The sequence below is a fragment of the Jaculus jaculus genome, chromosome 8 (genome assembly GCF_020740685.1).
Source record: "Jaculus jaculus isolate mJacJac1 chromosome 8, mJacJac1.mat.Y.cur, whole genome shotgun sequence".
Classification (NCBI taxonomy): domain Eukaryota; kingdom Metazoa; phylum Chordata; class Mammalia; order Rodentia; family Dipodidae; genus Jaculus; species Jaculus jaculus.
This window is the reverse complement of record NC_059109.1, coordinates 29516932-29538050: the sequence shown is the minus strand read 5'-3', so window position 1 is coordinate 29538050 and position 21119 is coordinate 29516932. Positions and strand designations below refer to the sequence as shown.

The 21119-nt window shown below is 39.9% G+C and overlaps 1 protein-coding gene across 3 annotated transcripts in view; it reads left to right on the top strand.

The window, feature by feature from the left end:
• Positions 1 to 21119, top strand: part of Phf3 (PHD finger protein 3) — a 99473-nt gene that overhangs the window by 26166 nt on the left and 52188 nt on the right. For 2 of the 3 annotated variants that reach the window (XM_045155857.1, XM_045155856.1), the window contains exon 3: positions 20627 to 20785. In XM_045155857.1, coding sequence (XP_045011792.1) covers positions 20627 to 20785 — 159 coding nt within the window. Of the gene's footprint in view, positions 1 to 9110; positions 9263 to 20626; positions 20786 to 21119 lie in introns of those variants that run through there. The other variant, XM_045155858.1, reaches the window with a different exon arrangement.

The following is a 21119-nucleotide window of genomic DNA, read 5'->3' as shown; positions in this document are numbered from 1 at the left end:
AGGCAGAAATAGGAGGATCACCCTGAGACTACATAGTGAATTACAGGTCAGCCTGGACCAGAGTGAGACCCTACCTCAAAAAAAAAAAAAGAAAGGTTCCCTTATAGGGGAAGGAAGAAGGCTCAAGAGACTCAGAAGGCAAACAAGTCTGGTAAGGGTTGTAAGACCCCTCCTTAAAGTTATATAAATATTAAACAACTGTTTGGGAGGACATTCCTGACCTGCTGAGCTGCTTGCCAGTTCTACAGTGAATTGGAGTGTCTCTGTCCTAACCAACTTCCTACAAATCAGTGAGCTTAAGAGATGCATTGGGATTGGAGAGATAGCTTAGCGGTTAAGGCACTTGCCTGCAAAGCCAAAGAACCCAGGTTCTACTCCCCAAGACCCACATAAGCCATATGCACAAGGGGGCACATGCATCTGGCCCTGGCATGGCCATTCTCTCACACTCTCTCTCTACCTGCCTATTTCTGTCTCTCTCATAAATAAAAATATTAAAGAATAAAAAGAGCTGCAGCTCCTGTGAGTTGACACTTATGCTGGGGTGGGCTTGTCAATGATGCAGCTGCCTATGAGTCATCCTTGCTCCTATAAGCAACTCCTCATTCTGTTCTGTAAATAATCCCAATAAACTCATTGGTTTATCAAAAAAAAATTCACCTCTTAAGATTTATTTTTACTTATTTCTGTACTTGACTGAAAAAAAGGGAGAGAGGGGAAGAGAGAGAGAGAGAGAGAGAGAGAGAGAGTGAGAATGAGAATGAGAATGAGAATGAATGGTGCATTAGGGTCTCCAGGTACTGCAAACAAACTCCAGATGTGTGTGCCCCTTTTGCATCTGGCTAACATGGGTCCTGGGGAATTGAACCTGGGTCCTTTGGTTTTGCAGGCAAACACCTTAATTGCTAAGCCATTCCTCCGGCCCAGTGGTTTTATTGTTTTGAGCAACTGGGTTTATATTCAGAAAGTTGTTACCTATGAAAATACATTGAAGAGTTTCCCTTAACTTTTTCCTCTAGTAGTTTCAGGGTGTCTGGTCTGACACTAAAATCTTTGATCCATTTATCCTTAATTCTTATACATGCAGAGAGATAAGGATCGATTTTCATCCTTCTACATAAAGATATAGATATTCAGATTTTCTAGCACCATTTCTTGAAGAGGCTGTCTTTTGTCCAGTGAGTATTTTGGTTGAAGGTCAGGTGGCAATAACTGCCCTTAGATCTGGGTCCTCTGTTGATCTATGTGTCTGTTTTTGTGCCAGTACTATGCTGTTTTTGTTACTGTGGCTTTGTAACACAGTTTAAAATCAGGTGTGATATTGTCAGTCTTATTTTTGTTGCTTAAAATTGTTTTGGATATTTGAGGTTTTTGTGCTTCCCAATGACTTTTAGGAATTTTTTTTTTTTTCTATTTCTCTGGAAAATATCATTGGATTTTTTTTTTTTTTTTTTTTTTTTTTTGGTTTTGAGGTAGGGTCTCAATCTAGCCCAGGCTGACCTGGAATTCAGTGTGTACTCTGAGAGTGGCCTTGAAGTCATAGCGACCCTCTTACCTCTGCTTCCTAAGTGCTGGGATTAAAGGTGTGTGTTACCACACCTGGCCTTTATCATTAGAATTTTGATGGGGAATGCATTAAATGTGTAGATTGTTTTGGTAAGCTTGACATTTTCACAATATTGATTCTTCCAATCCAAGAACATGGGTTGGGTCTCCATTTCCTAGTATCTTCTGCAATTTCTGTGTTGAGTGTTAAAGTTCTCATTGTAGAGATTCTTCACTTCCTTGGTTAGGTTTATTGCAAGTACTTTATTTTAGATATTCTGTCCTCTTCTTGATCCATTCTACTGGTGAGACTTTCTACAGAGTTTTCTATTTGTCTTACTCTGTTTTTCACTTCTAATATTTCTGATTGGTAGTCTTTCATATTTCTGTTTCCTTATTTATATCTTGTATTGACCTCCTTAAAATATTAAATTTTCCTGTGTTCTCGTTCAGGAGTTTGTTTTCTTTGCATATAGATTTAATCATTTTTTTTTTTAAATCATTGTCAGTCACTTCATCTAAAATAGTCTCACTGTGGGTCATTTCTGATGGATTTATAGTTTTTATGTTTTTCTTTTTTTTTTTTTTGTTTTGTTTTTGGTTTTTTGAGGTAGGGTTTCGCTCTACCCAGGCTGACTTAGAATTCAGTGTGTACTTTCAGGGTGGCCTTGAACTCACGGTGATCCTCCTACCTCTGCCTCTTGAGTGCTGGGATTAAAGGTGTGCCACCACACCCGGTGGATTTATGGTTTTTGTTGGGACTGTATTGTCTTGATTTTTTTGTGTTTCTTGTTATATAATATAGAGATTTTTTGCATCTTGATTTAATATGATAGTTGAGTTTTCTCATTATCTATAATGTTCTTAGCCATGTAAATCTGGCTTTATCTTCAGGGTAGGAGTTTAAGGTGCCAAGTATAGCTCTTACATTCCAAGAAAAAAGCAGAAGTGACCCTAGGTGTTGAGTTTGCCTGCTATTCAGGTGTTCTAGTATACTGGGTGGGACAATTTACTGGCAAATTCTATAATGCAATTGAAGCAGCATACACATTCCATCCAAACCCTCACAGAGTATTTATGCAATAGTGGGGATTAAAACAAACAGATAATCTAATAAAGCCAAAGTCCCTAATGTTGTAATTTCTGGTCTGAAATGGGTTGAGGGTCAGCCTGGGGCCTGAGTCAGATTCTGCCCCAATAATGACAGAAGAAAAAGATAAAGGCCCTATTAATCAGGGAACATAAAAGGCAACAATAGTCAACTCCAAAATACAGCTTGAGAATGGTAAAGCCAGCCAAGAATATGTAACCCATAACCTGCCCTGAAATGGAAAGAGAGATTAGCACTATGGATAAGTAGGCCCAGTTACCTTTTATGATGGCTTCTAGACTCACCAATGCTGAGTGCCCACCTTGATCCTTTTCTGGTGTGCTGTGGATCTAGTGTTATAATTGGCTGTTCTGGATGCTGTGTTGCAGGGGGTGAATGAGTTCTCCAGAGGTGCACGGCACTGACTGTTGGGCAATAGAAGGCTATGCAAGATGCTTGGAGTTGTATTGGAACTGCTCAGCCAATCCCTGCTGTCCTCCCCTTCAGGTTTCTTGACTTTGTAAGGAGGCTGATGTTAGTGGAAAATCCCTCCACCTGGCTTCGTTCCTGCAGCTCTGTGCTGGCTTGGTGGGCTGGGTGTGGAGAAGGGCTTCTGGCACCTTGGCACTATTCTGGCCAGTTTCCTCTATTCTGGAAGATCTGAGTCTCTCCTGCTTCTTTACTATGTTTGATAATAAATTATACACCTTCACTTTTCGGTAGAAGAGTGTATTTTGCTGGTTTTTTTTTTTTTTTTTGTGCTTATTTCCCTCCCTAGACTGCTTTGCCACCACCTTACTTGGGAAGTCTGTCTCAGCTTCTTAAGTGGTAGAATTATAGGTGTGCATTACTACATCTCATTGTGCTACTTTTCACTTTTCAATAATGCTATAAATTTTGACTAAGCAAAAGCTGGTTTGGGCCCAATGTTTTAGTTCTTAAAGTGGTCAATTATTCTACTCTGCAATTTAAAAGTAATTGTGGTATTGCCTTGTGCCATATCCTGCACCTATTAGTCTCAATGCCTCAAGAGACCGAGAAAGGGTTGTTTTAAGCTAACAGGTCAACACAGAAGTATCCATTTCAAGTAAACAGACGAGTAAACATTTTCTCATTCTAGCCCAAGATGACTTGGAACTCACTCTGTAGTTTTCAGGCTGGCATTGAACTCACAGCAATCCTCATACATCTGCCACCCCAATGCTGGGATTAAAGGTGTGCACCACCACAGCTGGCTCCTTTTTTGTGTGTGTTAATAATTCATTTACTCATTTATTTTGTTGGTTTATTTATTTTTTAGAGACATACGTTTTCCCATTTGAGAGTGACAAACAGAGAGAGAATATATGAGAATGGGCATGCCAGGGCTTCCAGTCACTGCTGCAAATGAACTCCAGACACGTGTGCCCCTTGTACATCTGGCTAACGTGGGTCCTGGGGAATCGAGCATCGAACCAGGGTCCTTAGGCTTCACAGGCAAACAACCATCTATCCAACCCTACTCATTTATTTTAGAGAGAGAGGGAGAGAATGAGAAAAGAGGGAGTGAATATGGGCATGGTAGGACCTCTAGTCCCTGTAAATGAACTCTAGACACATGCACCATTCCACAGTGCCTGGGACCTAAGCTTTTTCTATCTTGCATCACCTTATGTAATGACTATTCCTCGTTATATCTATTCTCTGTATCACAACTTGAGGCAGTAGCCAGATCTAGCCATATGGTATATTGAAAAGCATAGTCTTTCTACTGGTACTTTTTGGTTTTTCAAGGTAGGGTCTCACTGTAGCTCAGGCTGACCTGGAATTCACTAGGTAGTTTCAGGGTGACCTTGAACTCATGATGATCCTCCTACCTCTGCCTCCCAAGTGCTGGAGATTTCTTCTTTAAAAATTTATTTATACTGAGAGAGAGAAAGAGAGCAAGAGTGAGCCAGCCAGTGCCTCTAGCCGCTGCAGACGAATTCTAAATGTATGTGCTACTCTGTGAGTCTGGCTTTATTTGGGTACTGAGGAATCAAACCTGGGTCTTTAGGGTTTGCAGGCAAGTACCTTAACCATTGAACCACCTCTCCAGCCTGATACTTTTGTAAAACCTGTTACCACCAACTTGACTAAATATTTTATTTACTTATTTGAGAGGAAAAGAGGCAGATACAGGTGGAGATAGGAAGAATAAGCACGCCAGGGCCTATAGTCACTACAAACTACCTCCAGATGCATGTGCCATCTTGTACATCTAGCATTACGTGGGTCCTGGGAAATTGATCTCTAGTTCTTTGCAGGTAAGCACTCTAGCCACTGAGCCATCTCTGGAGCCCTTGATTAAACATTTTAAAGACATTTTTTTATAATTGTCATCATGAGCAAAACATCATAAGTAAATTGAATTTTAGACTTTATGACCTGTTGATTGGGACTTAAAAAAATAAATCCTTTGAAATGCACCGTAAAAGCATAGTTTTATAAATATAGGTAAAACTTGATAATGGCTCTGGAGATAGTCCTTACCAATGAACTTAACGCACCTTGAACTGATCTTATTAAAAGTTAACTAAAACAGGATAAAATCTTGACGTCTGTTTTAAGACATCATGAGTAGTCTCAGGGATTTAAGAGTTTCTTTTGTCCTTGTTCAGAATCAGGCTGCCTTTGAACTTCAGATCCTGTCATTTCTCTCTCTCAAGTGTTGGGATTAAAGGTATGTACCACCATAACCTATAGAATCTTGTGACTCCCAGTAATCTTCTAAGTGGCTTTAATGTCTTTCCTTTATAAAACCTGAATTACAAACTCAGCAATAACAAATCTGAATTCTACTTAATGATACCATGTAACAAATTCAGATAACCTAGTCACATATTGTTAAATCATAAAATTCTAACTTGCTATCAACCCTAGTTAGATCTGGTTTGGTTTGTTTTTACATGTTTCTGTTTTCTGTGTCTCACAGAGTCTGAAAACTATATTCTAACAAAGCTTTAGGGGTTGATCTTGGATAAGAGAGAGAATACAGAGAGAAACCAAAACCACTTCTGCTTGTGACCGTGCAGTTGTCTCATTTGCCTGAGGACAAGGTGTGATGACTGGTTTGAACCTGCTTGGGGTTTGAGTTAGGTGGGCCAACCCATTTCTCAGAATCCAGCTTACCATGAATTTAAACAGTCTATCACAATTAGTATAATTTATATTACAGTGATGTAGAAAAAGTGAGAGAAACAGAGTAAAAAAAAATTCAATATGTTGACTCATTTAATCTCTCAGTAGCCTTCTGTGGCATCTTTATGTAGCTATAAAAGCAAGTCCCTGGGGGCTTATCCCCCAGCTGGAGTTTAGCACATATGGTTTCATTGCAGCCAAGAGTGCTGAGTGGGCATAGCATTTTTATATAGCAAGAAAGTTTGCACAAAAACACTTTCTAGGGACTGGAGACATGGCTTAGTCACTAAGACACTTGCCTGCAAAGCAAAGCAGAAGGACCCAGATTCAATTTCCCAGGACCCACTTAAGCCAGATGTACAAGGGAGTGCATGCATCTGGAGTTCATTTGCAGCGGCTGAAGGCAGTGGCACATCTATTCTCTCTGTTTCTCTTTCTGTATCTGTCTCTCACATTTTTAAACAATACCTTTTAGATTGTGGTAGGATACATTCTAGGGAAGTCTGTGTTATTTAGGGAGTGTAAATTTACATTCTTACCAATGGGACCCCAAATTTAAGCCTTCTTGGCTCCTGTCATAGTGTCTATGGAATTAAGGCCTTACCAATGGGTTCCCCCAAAAGATGTATCTATATTATATAATAATTATGGAGCTATATTGTTTACCAATGGGACCCTAAATGCCATGGGTGCTATGGAAGTAAGTTCCTCAATGTCACAGTCCAGTCAACTTCACATTTACTCAGGCATCCGTTGTTTCAATGTAAAGCAGTTAGGTCCTCTTCCTTAATCATGGTAATATCTCCTTAACAATAGCACCTTTAGCAACCCATCTCATTGCCAGTAGCCTTAAACTAGCTTGAGTTTTTCCAATTATAAAGCTTAAATTTCTCAGTCCCATTTAGCCAGGCACATCAGTCTGTTACAATGTAACCTTGCTCAAACTCTCTGAGCATGGACAACAGAATGCAGCCAGTCCTTATGGTAATAGCCCAGTTCTAACAATTTTCTCTGCAGTCTTTCCTTCCCCTTAGAAAGTACAAGCCTCCAAATACAATTCTCTCTGCACTTAGCATTTTCAAATTCTTATCAGAATAGTCCATAATACTTGGCTTAGGACTCTAAAAGGCATCCTCATTTGCAAGCACCGAGTTAACCCATTCCCCAAGCACACAGGTTCCAAAAGACCAAAATCCATATGGTCAGATTCATAGCTTAGCAACAGCTCAACCTCTAGTGCCAGTTTTGTCAAAGTCAGCTTCACATTGCTGGGATGAACCTCCAAACCAGATACACTTTATGGGGAGGAACAGGATTTACTAAAGCTTACAGATACAGAGGAAGTTCAATAATGGCAGGAGAAGCTGGCCCCTTTACAAAGATTCACAGAGATAAAAGCACCTACTATCCCACCACCATAAGCAAACACACTTCAGGAAGCCCAGGCAGCTTTAGCATTTTGCATATTTTAGGCTGGAATTTCAAATTTGATTCTAAATACACCTTGGGATCTGCCCAAGCAATGTGGAAGTAGAAGTTTTAATAAACTTCTGAATCTGTTGGGTGTATCCATTCAGACTACTTCACCCAACAAGATGCATGACTACCCATCTAGAAATCAAAAGACAGCATATTGATGTATCCAGTCTATTTTGCCCTTTGCTCCAGAGCGTCCTCTAGAGCCTCCTTTTTACTTCTCCCTATGTGTGGCCACAAGGGGAAATCAGACCTTTGGATTTAGTCACCCTTTATCAGCGTGGACTGTGGTGTCCTATATCCTTGATCTCTCTAATGGTGATGATAAGTAGTCTGGGTGTGAATTTGAGTTGCTCTGTACTAATTTGATATCATAATTCCATGTTCTAGATGACTTATTTTTTAAGTCCCATGACGGATCACTCACCTATTAAAGCAGTATTGTCAAAAATTTCTGGAATCAATATTGAGACCTGTATCAGAAAAGCCAAATGGCTTCTTACAATTATGTGAGGAAGGGAAGTTCTTAGCACCCTTGTGGATTGAGCTTCTAATACCCTTTTTTGGGGAGGGGGGCCGGGGAGAAGGCCATTTGGCTTTTGTTTTTTTGCTGACCTGGAATTCATTATGTAATCTCAGTGTGGCCTTGAACTCTATGCGATCCTCATACCTCTGCCTTCCAAGTGTTGGGATTAAAGGCGTGTGCCACCACACCTGGCTTCCATTTGACTTTATTCTTTGATCTACATAGGATGAGAGCATGATAATATTTAAGGTGAATTTCTTATAAAGATCTATCAAGCTGTCTATATTAGGAAAACCAAGTTAAAATTTACCATGTTTAGCACAGAGAATATAAAACTGTCTATAGGTAAAAGGTCTAAACAAAAGGCAAATAAAAAAAATGCCTTCTATGTTGGTTTGATTCAGGTTTCCCACATAAATTTATGTCTTCTGAATGCTAGGTCCCTAGCTGGTTGCAATTTGGGAATTGTATCCTCTTGGAGGTGATGTATTGTGTCTTTATGGATATTTTAGCCATTTTCCCCTTGCCAGTGTTTGGCACCCTATATTGGCCAGGGGGTGATATCAATCTTCTGCTCATGCCATTTTTTTCCCTGCCATTATGGAACTCCCCCTTAAGTCTGGAAGCCAAAATAAACCCTTCCCTCCTACAAGCTGCCATTGTTTGGGTGTTTTCTGCCAGCAACTCACAGCTGACTGCAACAGTAAAATTGGTACCAGCAACATTGGGTCATTGTTGCTAGAAACCTGACTGTGGTTTGGTCCATTGGAACTTACTTGAGGGAGGAATGTGGAAGCATTTGAAACTTTGGTCTAAGAGTTGCTTTGCATTGCTATAAGTATAGCTTGATGGACTATTCTGGTCAGTGTTGAAAGACCTGAATGTAGTAAGAACTATGGGCTGAGGTTTGACTTGTGAGGGTAAGAAACAGCTTTGCCTGGACTGGGCTAGAAGCAGTTTGTGTGGGAGGTTTGCTGTTATGTCTGCGTCTTGAAAATTTGTTGGTTTTTGTAGAAATGGATGTTAGAAGAATGATATGGAACAGAAAAAAAAGAAATCTTGGCGCCAAAACTGCTGCCTGTTCAGCTGCAATTGTATGAGAGATTACAGCCATTGAGATTGGGCCAGCCTAATCTGAATTGGGACAACAGGAAGAATGCAGACTCTTGAAGGGGCCTGAATGCTGAAGAAATGTGTCCTGTTCTTCAGAGTCTGCTTTATTCCCTCTTGAATTAACAAATTGGTAGCTCACCTGGAATATAACAAATGCAGAAAGTGCGGGTCATTGAATTTGCAACATGGTTTTGTATTTTGAAATGGCCATGGGCAGTGTGAAGCAGTCTTGTTGGATTACCTGTGTGGAGACCAATGGAGCCATGTGGATGAACCGTGGTTTGCAGTAGACATCCATTGGAGATGACAGGACTATGGGATGACTGCCAGGAAGAACTGCCATTTTCCAGACTGTGAGTAGCCTACCTTGATGGGCAGAATTGGAACTCAGAGACATGTCACTTGTTAGATTTATTGGGCTTGGAGGCTTGTCACTCACTGGTTACAGTTGTCAGACTTGGAACTACAGAGTTTCATGTATGCTCATTTGTTTTAAATCTTGTATTTCTTTGCTATTCCCAGTGCCGTCTTTTGCAGTTTGAATGTTTATTCTGTGCCATTATTATTATTTTTGATATTACTACTCAGTTAAGAAACCTTGGACTATGGGAATATTTGAACTTTGTTGGTATTGATACAAACTATGGGGACTTTTAAAGTTGGACTGAATGCATTGCATTTTACATCATACATAGTTATTAGTTTATGAGGGCCAGGGCCGGAATGTGGTGGTTTGATTAAGGTGTCCCCATAAACTTAAGTGTTTTGAATGTTAGATCCCCAGCTGGTGGCAGTTTGGGAATTGAATCCTTCTGGAGGTGATATGTAACTGTTGGGGGCAGATTTATGGATGTTACAGCCAGCTTCCCCTTGCCAGTGTTTGGCATAATGTCCTGCTGCTGTTATCCACTTCATGTTGATCAGAAGGTAATGTCCACCCTCTGCTCATGACATTGTTTTGCCTTGCCATCATGGAGTTTCCCCTTGAGTCACTACACCAAAACAAGCCCTTTTCTACCACCAGCTGCTCTTGGTCTCTTTTATTTTCTGTCAACAATTCGAAGCTGACTGAAACACCATTGGGCCTGGGTGTCATATGTAGTCCATCACCTTCACTAAGCATGTCTGGCCCTGTGATGAGCTGGCACTGTGGCCTCTGCATCATTTGAGGGGTTGTGATCAACCCCAGCTACTGTAACGCACAAGATGGCCAGAGGCTTGGCGAGAACTTGCAGGCTCAGGGCTAGGCCAGCCTCTTGGCTCCTGCACTGCTGCACAGCTCATCACCCTCAGCTCCAGAGTGCAGTCTTGCTAAGTGGGGGTCTCCCCAAGTCAAGAGAGCAAAGGAGATGTGGGACACTCAAAAGGCCATTCTCCTTCCCAGTTTAGCTTGGTTTGTACTGACCTCTGAGTCCATAGTGATGGCACCAAATCCAAGAACTGCCCTGAAAGCCTTCACAGTAATCCCAAGTGGAGTGTAAATTTGTCTACAAAAGTAGCACTTTGGGAATTAGCATTTAAAAAGCAGGCAGAAAGAGAAAACAAAGTTCCCAGTTCCCAAGAGGAAGAAAGTTGTAGAGAAGATAAACTCTTGAGTTTCCTGGCCAATATGCACAGGAACCTTGGAGTTCCTTGCCAATACACCAGTATGTCAATTACTTACTTTCCATTGGCTCCACATCTTTAAGGCTTCTACCTTCTAGTAGTGTCCTGGGGACACCTCAAGTCCAAGCTACAGCAGTATGAATGGAATATTAAAGAACAAAGGCTGTCATTGAGAACTGATTTACTGGAATGTGAAACTCACTAAGATAATGGCTTTTTTTTTTTTTTTTTGAGGTAGGGTTTCACTCTAGCCTAGGCTGACTTGGAATTTGCTATGCAGTATCAGGGTGACTTCAAACTCACAGCAGTCCTCCTACCTCTGCCTCCTGAGTGCTGGAATTAAAGCTGTGCACCACCACACCTGGCTAAGATCTGTGTTTTAACAAGAGGTTTGAGTTGGTGATTCCTGTTTCATAGTAGCATGGTTCTTATTAAATACTCTCCAGGCATCAGCTGTTCACAGCATGGTGTTCAACTTCTCTGTCAGGTATTTAGGCTTGCTTTGGCATAAAAGTGGTTGATATGTATTGCTTGCTCGTTTAAATATACTGCATTGCTTGGCATGTATCATACTGTTTAGAGTATTGGAGGATACAGCGTCTGCATCCTCAAGGAGCTTAAAGTCAATTGTAAGGTGATAGAGAATACCTCATTGTCTCATAGCTTATTTGAACGGGGCGTTTTTCAGAGCAGCAGCACATTAGAAGGCATGTAGTGGCCAGCGACTGTGGGGAAGCTGAGTACCCTTCAGATAGAAGTATGTGAAAAATGTGCTTTAAGAGGGATTTGTCTTTTGGTTAAATTTACTTACCTCTCTCCTCCCTCCCCCTCCCTCCCTCCCTCCCTCCCCCTTCCCTCTTTCCCTCCTTTGCTTCTTCCCTCTCTCCCTCCCTTTCTTCCTCCCCCTCTCTCCTTTTGAGTCAGGGTCTCACTCTAACCCAGGCTAACCTGGAATTTACTGTGTAGTCTAGGCTGGCCTCAAACTCATGGTGATCCTCCTACCTCTGCTTCCTGAGTGCTGAGATTAAAGGCAGGTACCACCATGCTTGACAAATTTATTTTTTCTTTTTTTTTCTTTTTTACAAAAATATTATTTATGTATTTATTTGACAGAGAGAGGGAGACAGAGAAAGGGGAGAGAGAGAGAGAGAGAGAGAGAGAGAGAATGTGTGAATGAGAGTATGCCTTTAGCTACTGCAAACAGATGCATGTGCCACTTTGTGCATTCTGGCTTTAGGTGGGTACTGGGGAATTGAACCCAGGCTGTCAGGCTTTGCAAACAAATGCCTTTCACTGCTGAGCCATCTCTCCAGCCCCTGTTAATTTCTTATATTAAGTTATAGTTTCAGTCTTCCTTAAGAGTTGTATTACATTTATTCAATCATTTGTAGTTTTTAAAAAATTTATTTGAGAGAACGGGATGGGGGAATGGGCATGCCAGGGTCTCTAGCCTCTGCATACAAACTCCAGAGGCATGCACCACCATGTGCATCTGGCTTATGTGGGTATAGAACCTGGGTCTTTAGGCTTTGCAGGCAAGCCCCTTAACTGCTAAGCCATCTCTCCAGCACCATTAATAGTTTTTAATCCAACTTAGTGTAATTGTAGCTATGCAAATGAATGAAGGCAGTGATTTCCTATGCTCTAGCTCAGCAAAGAAAAACCTGAGCAGTAATGATAAAGTTAAACAGTCAGCCTGAGCAATTTCTCTACTCCCTTCCCCTGCAAGCTCCCATGCACAGAGTACATGTATATCAGTAGACTCTATAGAGTATGCCTATAAATAGCAAAATGCCTTTTGTCTGCCTGTTTTTAGAATCCTGGGGCAGCCTGTAGAACAAATTTAATTGAAAATTTAGAATGTGTATTTGGGTGTTTTACTTTCATAATGTTGCCTAGTAGGTTTGAAAACCACTTGGGTACATTTTTAGTCTTTATTGAATGTCCTGTATTTAGATTATTTCATGACTTACATTCTTATAGGACAGTGTTTTATACGATACTGTTTTATAGGACAGTACTTTGCAGTTAGGTTTCTGTGTATTTGCCACATGTATAGATTGCTGTTATGTGGTGTGCAGTCTCTGTCTTGTTCTCTTGTGTTGTCTGTTCTGGAGAATTGAAAAGAAGTATAAAAGCATTCTTCCATCAGAGCCTCTACAGCTAGCTATCAGAATCACCACACACCATCCTTTAGTCAGTACTATACTTATACTGCTCTTGTTTGTTTTATTAATTGTAAAACTCCTTGAAGAATTAATTTTTTTTGTCCCATGTATTCGAGGCTGTCCTGTGAAGTCTGGATTTCACCATTGACACCCCATAAGGTCACAGTAGTCATTATGTTGTTAGCAGACCCAAAGACCATTTGTCTTTTCTTGTACTTACCACTTACATTTAGCTCAGTGCATGTCTATTTCTTGAAGTGATTTACAACATGCTCTGTGATTTATGGTTCTCTCTCAGTTCTCTTACTTTCCATTTCATTTTATGCTTCATTCCTAACCACAAATACAGGAGTGTCACAAATTTTAGACAGTCTGTCCACTTTTATGGCAACATCATTTACGTATTAACCTAAAATCTTTTATGCTTCAACTACCAAGTATACATACCTTTCACTTCCAACTTGTGCACAAACTCCAGATTCTTAGTGAACTTGCTTTGAATATCTGTTTGGCATCTTCAGAATAATGTTTCACCTGGTATTTAACCCCATCTTCTTTTACCGCTAATGACTAATCATTCCCATTCCCATCTCTTAATAACAGCTTGTTGCACAAAAATTTGAAAGCACCACCTCTTCCTTCACATTTCCTTTTCAGTTCAGCAGCAAATCCTGTTGCATCCACTTGCAGAATGTATCCAGAATGGACCACCTGAATTTCACAGATTCCTCTGCCTTATCTTCTAGTACCTGCATTACTATATAATTGGATTTCCTGCTTCCATCCCTTGTGATTCCTTACATTCCCGTTCTTGTTTTAAAAAATATTTTATTTTTATTTACTGGAGAGAATGGGAATGCCAGGGCCTCCTACCACTGCAAATGAACTCCAGACACATGTGCTACCATGTGCATCTGGTTTATATGGGTTCGGGGGGGGGATTAAACCTAGGTCCTTAGGCTTTGCAGTCAAGTACCTTAGCCACTAAACCATCTCTTTAGCCACAATTGATACTTTAAAAACTTAGATTAAAAAGTTAGATCAAATGGCTTTGATATTCCAGACTTACAGTGCCTGACACTACCTACACAAAACGTGCATAATAGGTAGAAAAAATGACATCAAAATAGAAGAGAGACTAATTGGAAAGAAAAAGGGATTCAGTGATGGTTGGATTTGGGAGGGGGAAATGGGGATGATGGGAAGGAATTATCATGGTTTAGTTTTGCTTTTATATTTTTATGTATTTATTTGAGAGAGGGTGGGGAATGGGCGTACCAGGGCCTCTAGCAATTGCGAATGAATTCCTGATTCATGTACCACCACACACATCTGGCTTACGTGGGTTCTGAGAAATTGAACTTGGGTCATCAGGCTTTGTGGGCAAGGGCTTTAACTGCTAAGCCCTCATGATTTATTTTCTATATGTAGGGAAGTTGCCAATAATAAGTTTTTTAAAAAGACCATGTTATCTTTGTATTCACAGTGTTGTAGGAACAGTAGTGTACAGAAAGAAAAAAGCCAAAACTCTGTGATCTACACTCAGTCTAATGGTACCTCTCTGATTTAATCTGCTGTTCTTCCTCACCTCTCCCCTAATCTGGTTATACAGACTTTCCCCTATACAAGCTCATGTCTCACACATGTGACTAGAAAACTATTTGAATTTGTTGAGGCTTTTTAAAAAAAAATTTTTTTTAAATTTTTATTTATTTGATAGTGACAGAGAAAGAGGCAGATAGGGAGAGAAGAGAGAGAGAATGGGCATGCCAGGGCCTCCAGCCCCTGCAAATGAACTCCAGATACTTGCACCCTCATGTGCATCTGGCTAACGTGGGACCTGGGGAATCGAGCCTCGAACCGGGATCCTTAGGCTTCACAGGCAAGCGCTTAACCGCTAAGCCATCTCTCCAGCCCATTGTTGAAGCTTTTGATGAGAATTTTTCTTAACAGTGCCATTTCCTAGGCTGTTGACATTTTGGGAATTAGAAAAGCACACCCCTTTCTCCTGTGCATAGACAGCTTGGAGTGTGGACACAATTGTGGATGTTTTTCTCCTGTTTTCTCCTTGACCAGAAGCTGTAAGGCAATAAATAGCCAGAACAGCTATCTAATTTCCCCTGACTATTCTGAATGCAGTTTCATTCCTTTGCCCCCACCTCCACAATAGCTATTACCTTTTCTTTTATTCATACGGCATCATTTAGCATGCTATATACTTTGTTGTTACTGCCATCAAAGTGAAGTTTCATGCAAATAGCTTTTTGAACTTGTTTATATCCAGCATATATAAAAGTAGTAATGAACCCCCAGTGCAGCTAGCTGTCCTTCAGCTCAGTTAGTATGGGTCATGCTTCATCTGTGCCGCATTCAGTCATTTACAGTCCATTTCACTTAGGGTTATTCTTAAGCACACAACAGAATTTCATCTGTGTGATTTCATCTGCAAATATTTAGCATGTATCTGATATACAAGAATACTTTAAAAACACAGTGAACCAGGCGTGGTGCCACACCTTTAATCCCAGCACTCGGGAGGCAGAGGTAGGAGGAGGATCGTTGTGAGTTCAAGGCCACTCTGAGACTACATAGTGAATTCCAGGTCAGCCTGAGCTAGAGTGAGACCCTACCTCAATCCCCCTCCCAACCCCCCCAAAAGTGTCAATTAAGTTATTTTGCTTTAAACATTTAAAAATAGTTCTTATAAAATACTCAATCAGCCTTCAGTTTACCCAGTTCCCTCAGTGTCCTGTGTATAACAGATCAGATTCAACGGAAGTCAATAGTCAGTAGCTGTGATATATCAGATTTCAGTCTATATGTTTTCTCTACTTTGTTGTAAGAAACTAGTTGATTTATCTTAAGAATTCTAAATTCTTTGTATTTACAGTAGTAGAAGATAGCTTGTGACACAGGGCGATTCAGTAAATCATCTGTTTAAAGGCATTAAGGGTGAATTATTTAGAGTATTTTAGGAATGAGTTAAAATGTTAATTTTTAATTTTTTATAAATTATATATATTTATTTGCATGCATGTGTACATTGGCATGCCAAGGTCTTGTTGCAAATGAATGCTAGATGCATCTGCCACTTTGCATCCAGCTTTATATGAGGCCTGGGGAATTGAACCTGGGCTGGCAGGCTTTGCAAAAGTGCCTTTAACCTCTCAGCCATCTCCCCAGTCTCCAAATGCTAAAGTTTTAGGTAACATTTACCATCTCACTATATTAGCTTAATAGAGTAATTTTGGCCATTAAAGTAATTGTTTAGAAAGTCAGGTAGGGATAAAATGACAGGACATTTAGGGCTCTAGAAAGCTATTTGAGAATACATGCATGATTATTTACAATTAATGGCTATAATTTAAAATTTTGTTGCTTGCATGCTACACAGTATGTTTGGGATATTACACACTATGTTTGGTACATTAGTTTATTTCAAAGTGACCCTTCGAAGAAGGGGAATAATACCTATATTTCTTTTGGTGAGGAAATTGAGGTTCAGAGAGTGGTGTGAGAGACAGTGAGAATTGGACATAAATATTTTCTTCAGAAATTTTATGGAACTTAGATGGAATTCTAAAAATGAGTACAGTTACAAGTTCAATTAAAAAATTATGCCAATATCACTTTCCCCTTCACAGCATATCTTCGTTGATTGTATATATTGCAGTTTCCTTTTGTAGGTATTCATACATACAGACAGTACATTTTGAATGTGGCCCAGGATAGTCTTGAACTCTTGGCAGTATTTCTGCCTCAGCCTCTGGAATTTTTAAAAAATATTTTTTATTCATTTATTTGAGAGACAGAAAGTGTGTGTACCAGGGCCTCTTGCTACTGCAAAAGAACTCCAGATACACGTATATGTAACTTTGTACCTCTGGCTTTATATAAGTACTGGCAAATTGAACCTCTGCCAGTGGGCTTTGCTTTAACTGCTGAGCCATCTCCCCAGCTAGAGGCATTCTTATATTTATTTATTTATTATTTTTGGTTTTTCAAGGTAGGACCTCACTCTAGCTCAGGTTGACCTGGAGCTAGCACTGTGTAGTGTTAGGGTAGCCTCAAATTTGTAAGGATCCTCCTATCTCTGCTGGGATTAACAGTGTGTGCCACCATGCCTGGCAGGGAATTTTTTTGTTAAAGAAAACATTTTTTTAAAAAATTTCTTGATAACTTCTATACTTACAGAAAATAAACCATGATAATTTCCTTTCCTCCCCCACTTTCCAAATAGTAAAATTAGAGAAAGTACTTCAAACTGGTAATACAGATACTGTATAAACAGTTAGGGATTGGGGAATGGCTCAGCATGTGCCACTTTGGTATTAGACTTTATCTGGGTACTGGGGAATTGAACCTGGGCTGGTAGACCTTTTGGTTATTCCATTTGTAGGTTGTTAACCAAGAAAATTTTGAATGATGATGAGACACATTGAAACCTTAGTAGGATGAGAAGATATCAATTAACTTCCAGCTTACCTTCTAGTACATAGAGATGATTAGATGGCTGTTGGGGTTCACATCTTAGTCTGTTCACTTACCTTTTTTTTTTTGGCCTCATTCTGCTTTGTCTCTACCTTCCTGGTCTCCTTTGTAAAGATCTCTCCCTGCCTTAACCTCCCCTGTGTTTTCTATTACTACCTAGAAAAATATCTTCAATCTCCTTTAGCTGTTCATCTCCTTTTTTATTTTACTATTGAACTTCAAATATAAAGAGCCTGCATTTATTGACATTTTTTACTTTGTCACCTCTCATCATCTGACCAGCGAGTTGTTTTTTTTTTTTTTTTTTTTTTTTTTTGTGCCAACTAATGAATTTTTCCTCCTTCATCTACTTCCCTGATTTCTCTTTCCCTCAGGTGGAGCTCTCAGGTTCTTCCTTTGCCTTCTGTCTTGGCCCGTGTGTACAGAGTGAGCCATTGCTTTCTTAGTTTGTTCTTCTAAGTTCTCATGTTGGTGCTTCCAGTGCTTCTCTGGGTTAATGGAGACATTTTTCTCTCACTCATCAAAGTTTATTTTTTTCTGACGCATCCTTTTCATTTGATTCTGCAAATATTTCAGGAGTATATATTATAGAATAGCCTGGCCTAGATTGAGACTCGTGGAGCTTACACACAAGTGGAGAAGCGGATTGATCATGTAAGATAGTGAATAGGGTTTAAAAGAAGCAAATGCAAAAGTCCTGAGATGGGTCTGTGCTTGCCTGCTTGCTTTCTGGAAAGGCCAGTGTGAGTGGAGGAGAGTGAATCAGCATTGGGGGAGGAGAAGGGAAGTGGCTGTTACAGGACATTGTAGGCTCCAAAATTTGTTGATGAGGCTTTGAAGAGTTTTGAACAAAAGAAAGTAACAACATGATCTGACTTATACTGTTAAAGGATCATAGCAGTAACTGTATGAAAGGGTAACTATATTTTTAAAAATATTTTATTTTTAATTTTATTTATTTATTTATCTGACAGAGAAAGAGGGAGAGCGGGGGGGGGGGGGAATGGGCACAACAGGGACTCCAGCCACTGCAAACGAACTCCAGACACATGTGCCCCCTTGTGCATCTGGCTAACGTGGGACCTGGGGAATTGAATCTAGGTCTTTGCCTTTGCAGGCAAATGCCTTAACTGCTAAGCCATCCCTCCAGCCCGAGGGTAACTATATTTAAGAAGAGTCATAGTAGAGGAACTAGAGGAACTAATGACACTGAGAGCCTATTACAGTGCTTCTTAGTGAGAAATGGCAGTGATGTGGAAGAGTGTTAGCTATGGACATGACAAATGACCAGGTGAGTGATGTTTTAACCTCAGAGCTAGCAGTGATATGCTGGGTGCTGATGGGGATGACAGTGGGTAAAGGAGCTAAGTTTGATTGAAAATTTTAACTTAGGCCATTGGGAGATGAGAGGTTCTGTGTTTTGGGAATGGCTTGGGAGTAAGTTGGGTAAGACAGGGCGGTTAAATTATACTGTACTGTAGGTCAGATGTGAGTGAAGAAAATACCTGTGGGAATCATCAGAATATAGATGGACTGGATGATATCACCTAGGGATGAGTGAGTGTGAGTGGGCATAGAGAAAAGAGAAGACTAAACTGCTGAGGTCTGCAAGGTGGTAGAGGGTTATGGAAAGGGTATTGGGAACAAGTGGCTCATTGATGAGATGGTGTGTGATGTGATGTAAAGCAAAGTGAAGAGAAAGAGTTGAAGATGCAGGGGGAGGATTGGCTGTGCGACAGATGCTGCTAGAAAATTCAAGGATTCTAAAAATGGCAACTTGAATTCTGCTTTGTAACAAAGTGTAAAATTTCACACATGCCTTTTACTCCCTGCCAATAGACACTATTAGCCTTTTCTCCTGGAATGTCTGGATCCTTCTTTTTCTTTCAATTAAGGTATAAAGACATGCTTAGTATAGATTTGTAAGAGAAAGTATATGAAACGTTACGCAACAACAGTTGAGTATCTTTATCACCTCGTGAGTACTGTCATTGCATTTTCCCATGCATTCTATCTATCTTTATCACACATATTGTTGATGTGCTATTATGTTAAAGTGAGATAAAATAGTCTTAATTCCTCCCCCCCCCCCCCACACACAGGTAGGTTCTTGATCTAGCCCAGGCTGATCTGGAATTAGTCTCAGACTGGCCTTGAACTCACAACAAGACTCATACCTCAGCTGCCTGAGTGCTGGGATTAAAGGCATGCACCACCACGTCCAGCTTTCTTTTGTTCTTTATGATTTAATATTGGTCTTAGTATTTGTGCAGTTTTGTGATTTTATTTGTTGTTGAATTACTCTACAAAAGGAGTGCATCTTTTGAAAGTATGTTATGAAGAATTTTGTTCTCTTTAATTTTTAGGATAGACCACTATGTTGTTGAGCTTTTTAAAATGAAATTCTCCTTGGACACAAAGATGAAGGATTACTAGCTTGCTTCTAACCTAAGAGAGAGATAATTACTAACACGTGTAGTATTTTAAGTTATTTTAAGTGTAAGTATTTTAAGAGTAGGTTTTCATGCATCATCCAACTTTGACCTCACAGCAGTCCTGTAAGGGAGGTGGGAGGTAGGTGGACCTCTGACAGCTTCAGTGACTTTTTCAAGTAGAATTTGAGTCTTTGGGCAGGGTTTTGAACCCAAACCTTCTAATGTAAACAATATCATCCTCTGCACAATATTTAATACAAATACATATTTAGAATTATTTATACATGTCAACATGTTAAGGTGGCATATATTCTATATAGAAATAAGCTCAATAACTGTTACTATTTCCTTTGATGTCCCTGAGTCCTTTTTCATCTCTCCCAAGTAAATGCTTTGTCTCTTTTGAATAGGAGGAAGTAATTTAACTATATAGCTATATTAAGCACTACTGTTTTCTCCACACTTGATTTTAGCCAAAAGGCCGAGAAGTGATCACTACTGTTTTCTCCATTTGGGGAAGGAGAAGTTATGCTTTTCATTTTTCCCTCTGTGCTTTTCTTTTCCTTTTCTTTTGAAAACATTCAAAAGTAACCTATTGTGCTCTTACACCTGTAGCATCAAGTCTTTCATCATGAATGTAGAATCACAAGCTTTTCAAGATAAGGAACCCTTACTACCTTAAACAGAAGTGAGACAATTGAGATGTCTAATAATAGCTGTCTGTGGCATTCTCGAGGGGATTATAAGTGATATTGAAACAATAGTTGAATTGAGACCATCTCAGGAAGAATTATAGTGAATTCTCTCTTTGAGTAGTTACCTTACAAAGCAGACATTTGTCAGACTGAATTGATGTGGATGCCTAGTAGTAACAGCATCACACATGTTAGATGTAGGTATAGATTTTTATGACTGCAATATTACATGAAAACTCAGATTTTTCCCCCCTGTACTGCCTTTAAGTACTTAATATTACCAGTATTTTTAAAATTAATTTTTCGTTTTTGTCTTTTTCTAGTTGTTGGTCTTGATGATATTATGGATGAAGGAGTTGTAAAAGAAAGTAGCACTACCATTGATGAAGAAGAATTGATTTTACCTAACAGGAATTTGAGGGACAAAATAGAAGACAATTCAGTGAGATCGCCAAGAAAATCACCTCGGTTAATGGCACAAGGTAATCCTTTCAAAGAAGTCCAGCTAGAAAATCAGAGGTATAGACACAAGACTGTTAGGTTGAAAATTTGCTAAGCAGAGGGACTTTTATTTATTTATTTATTTATTTTTATTATTATTTTCTTTTAAAATAACTTTATTTATTTGAGAGCGGCAGAGAAGGAGGCGGGGGGGGGGGAGAGAGAGAGAGAGAGAGAGAGAGAGAGAGAGAGAGAGAGAGAGGGAGAGAGAGAGAGAGGGGGAGAGAATGGGCACTCCAGAGCCTCCAGACATTGCAAACGAATTCCAGATGCATGCGCCCCTTTGTGCATCTGGCTTATGTGGGTCCTGGGGAA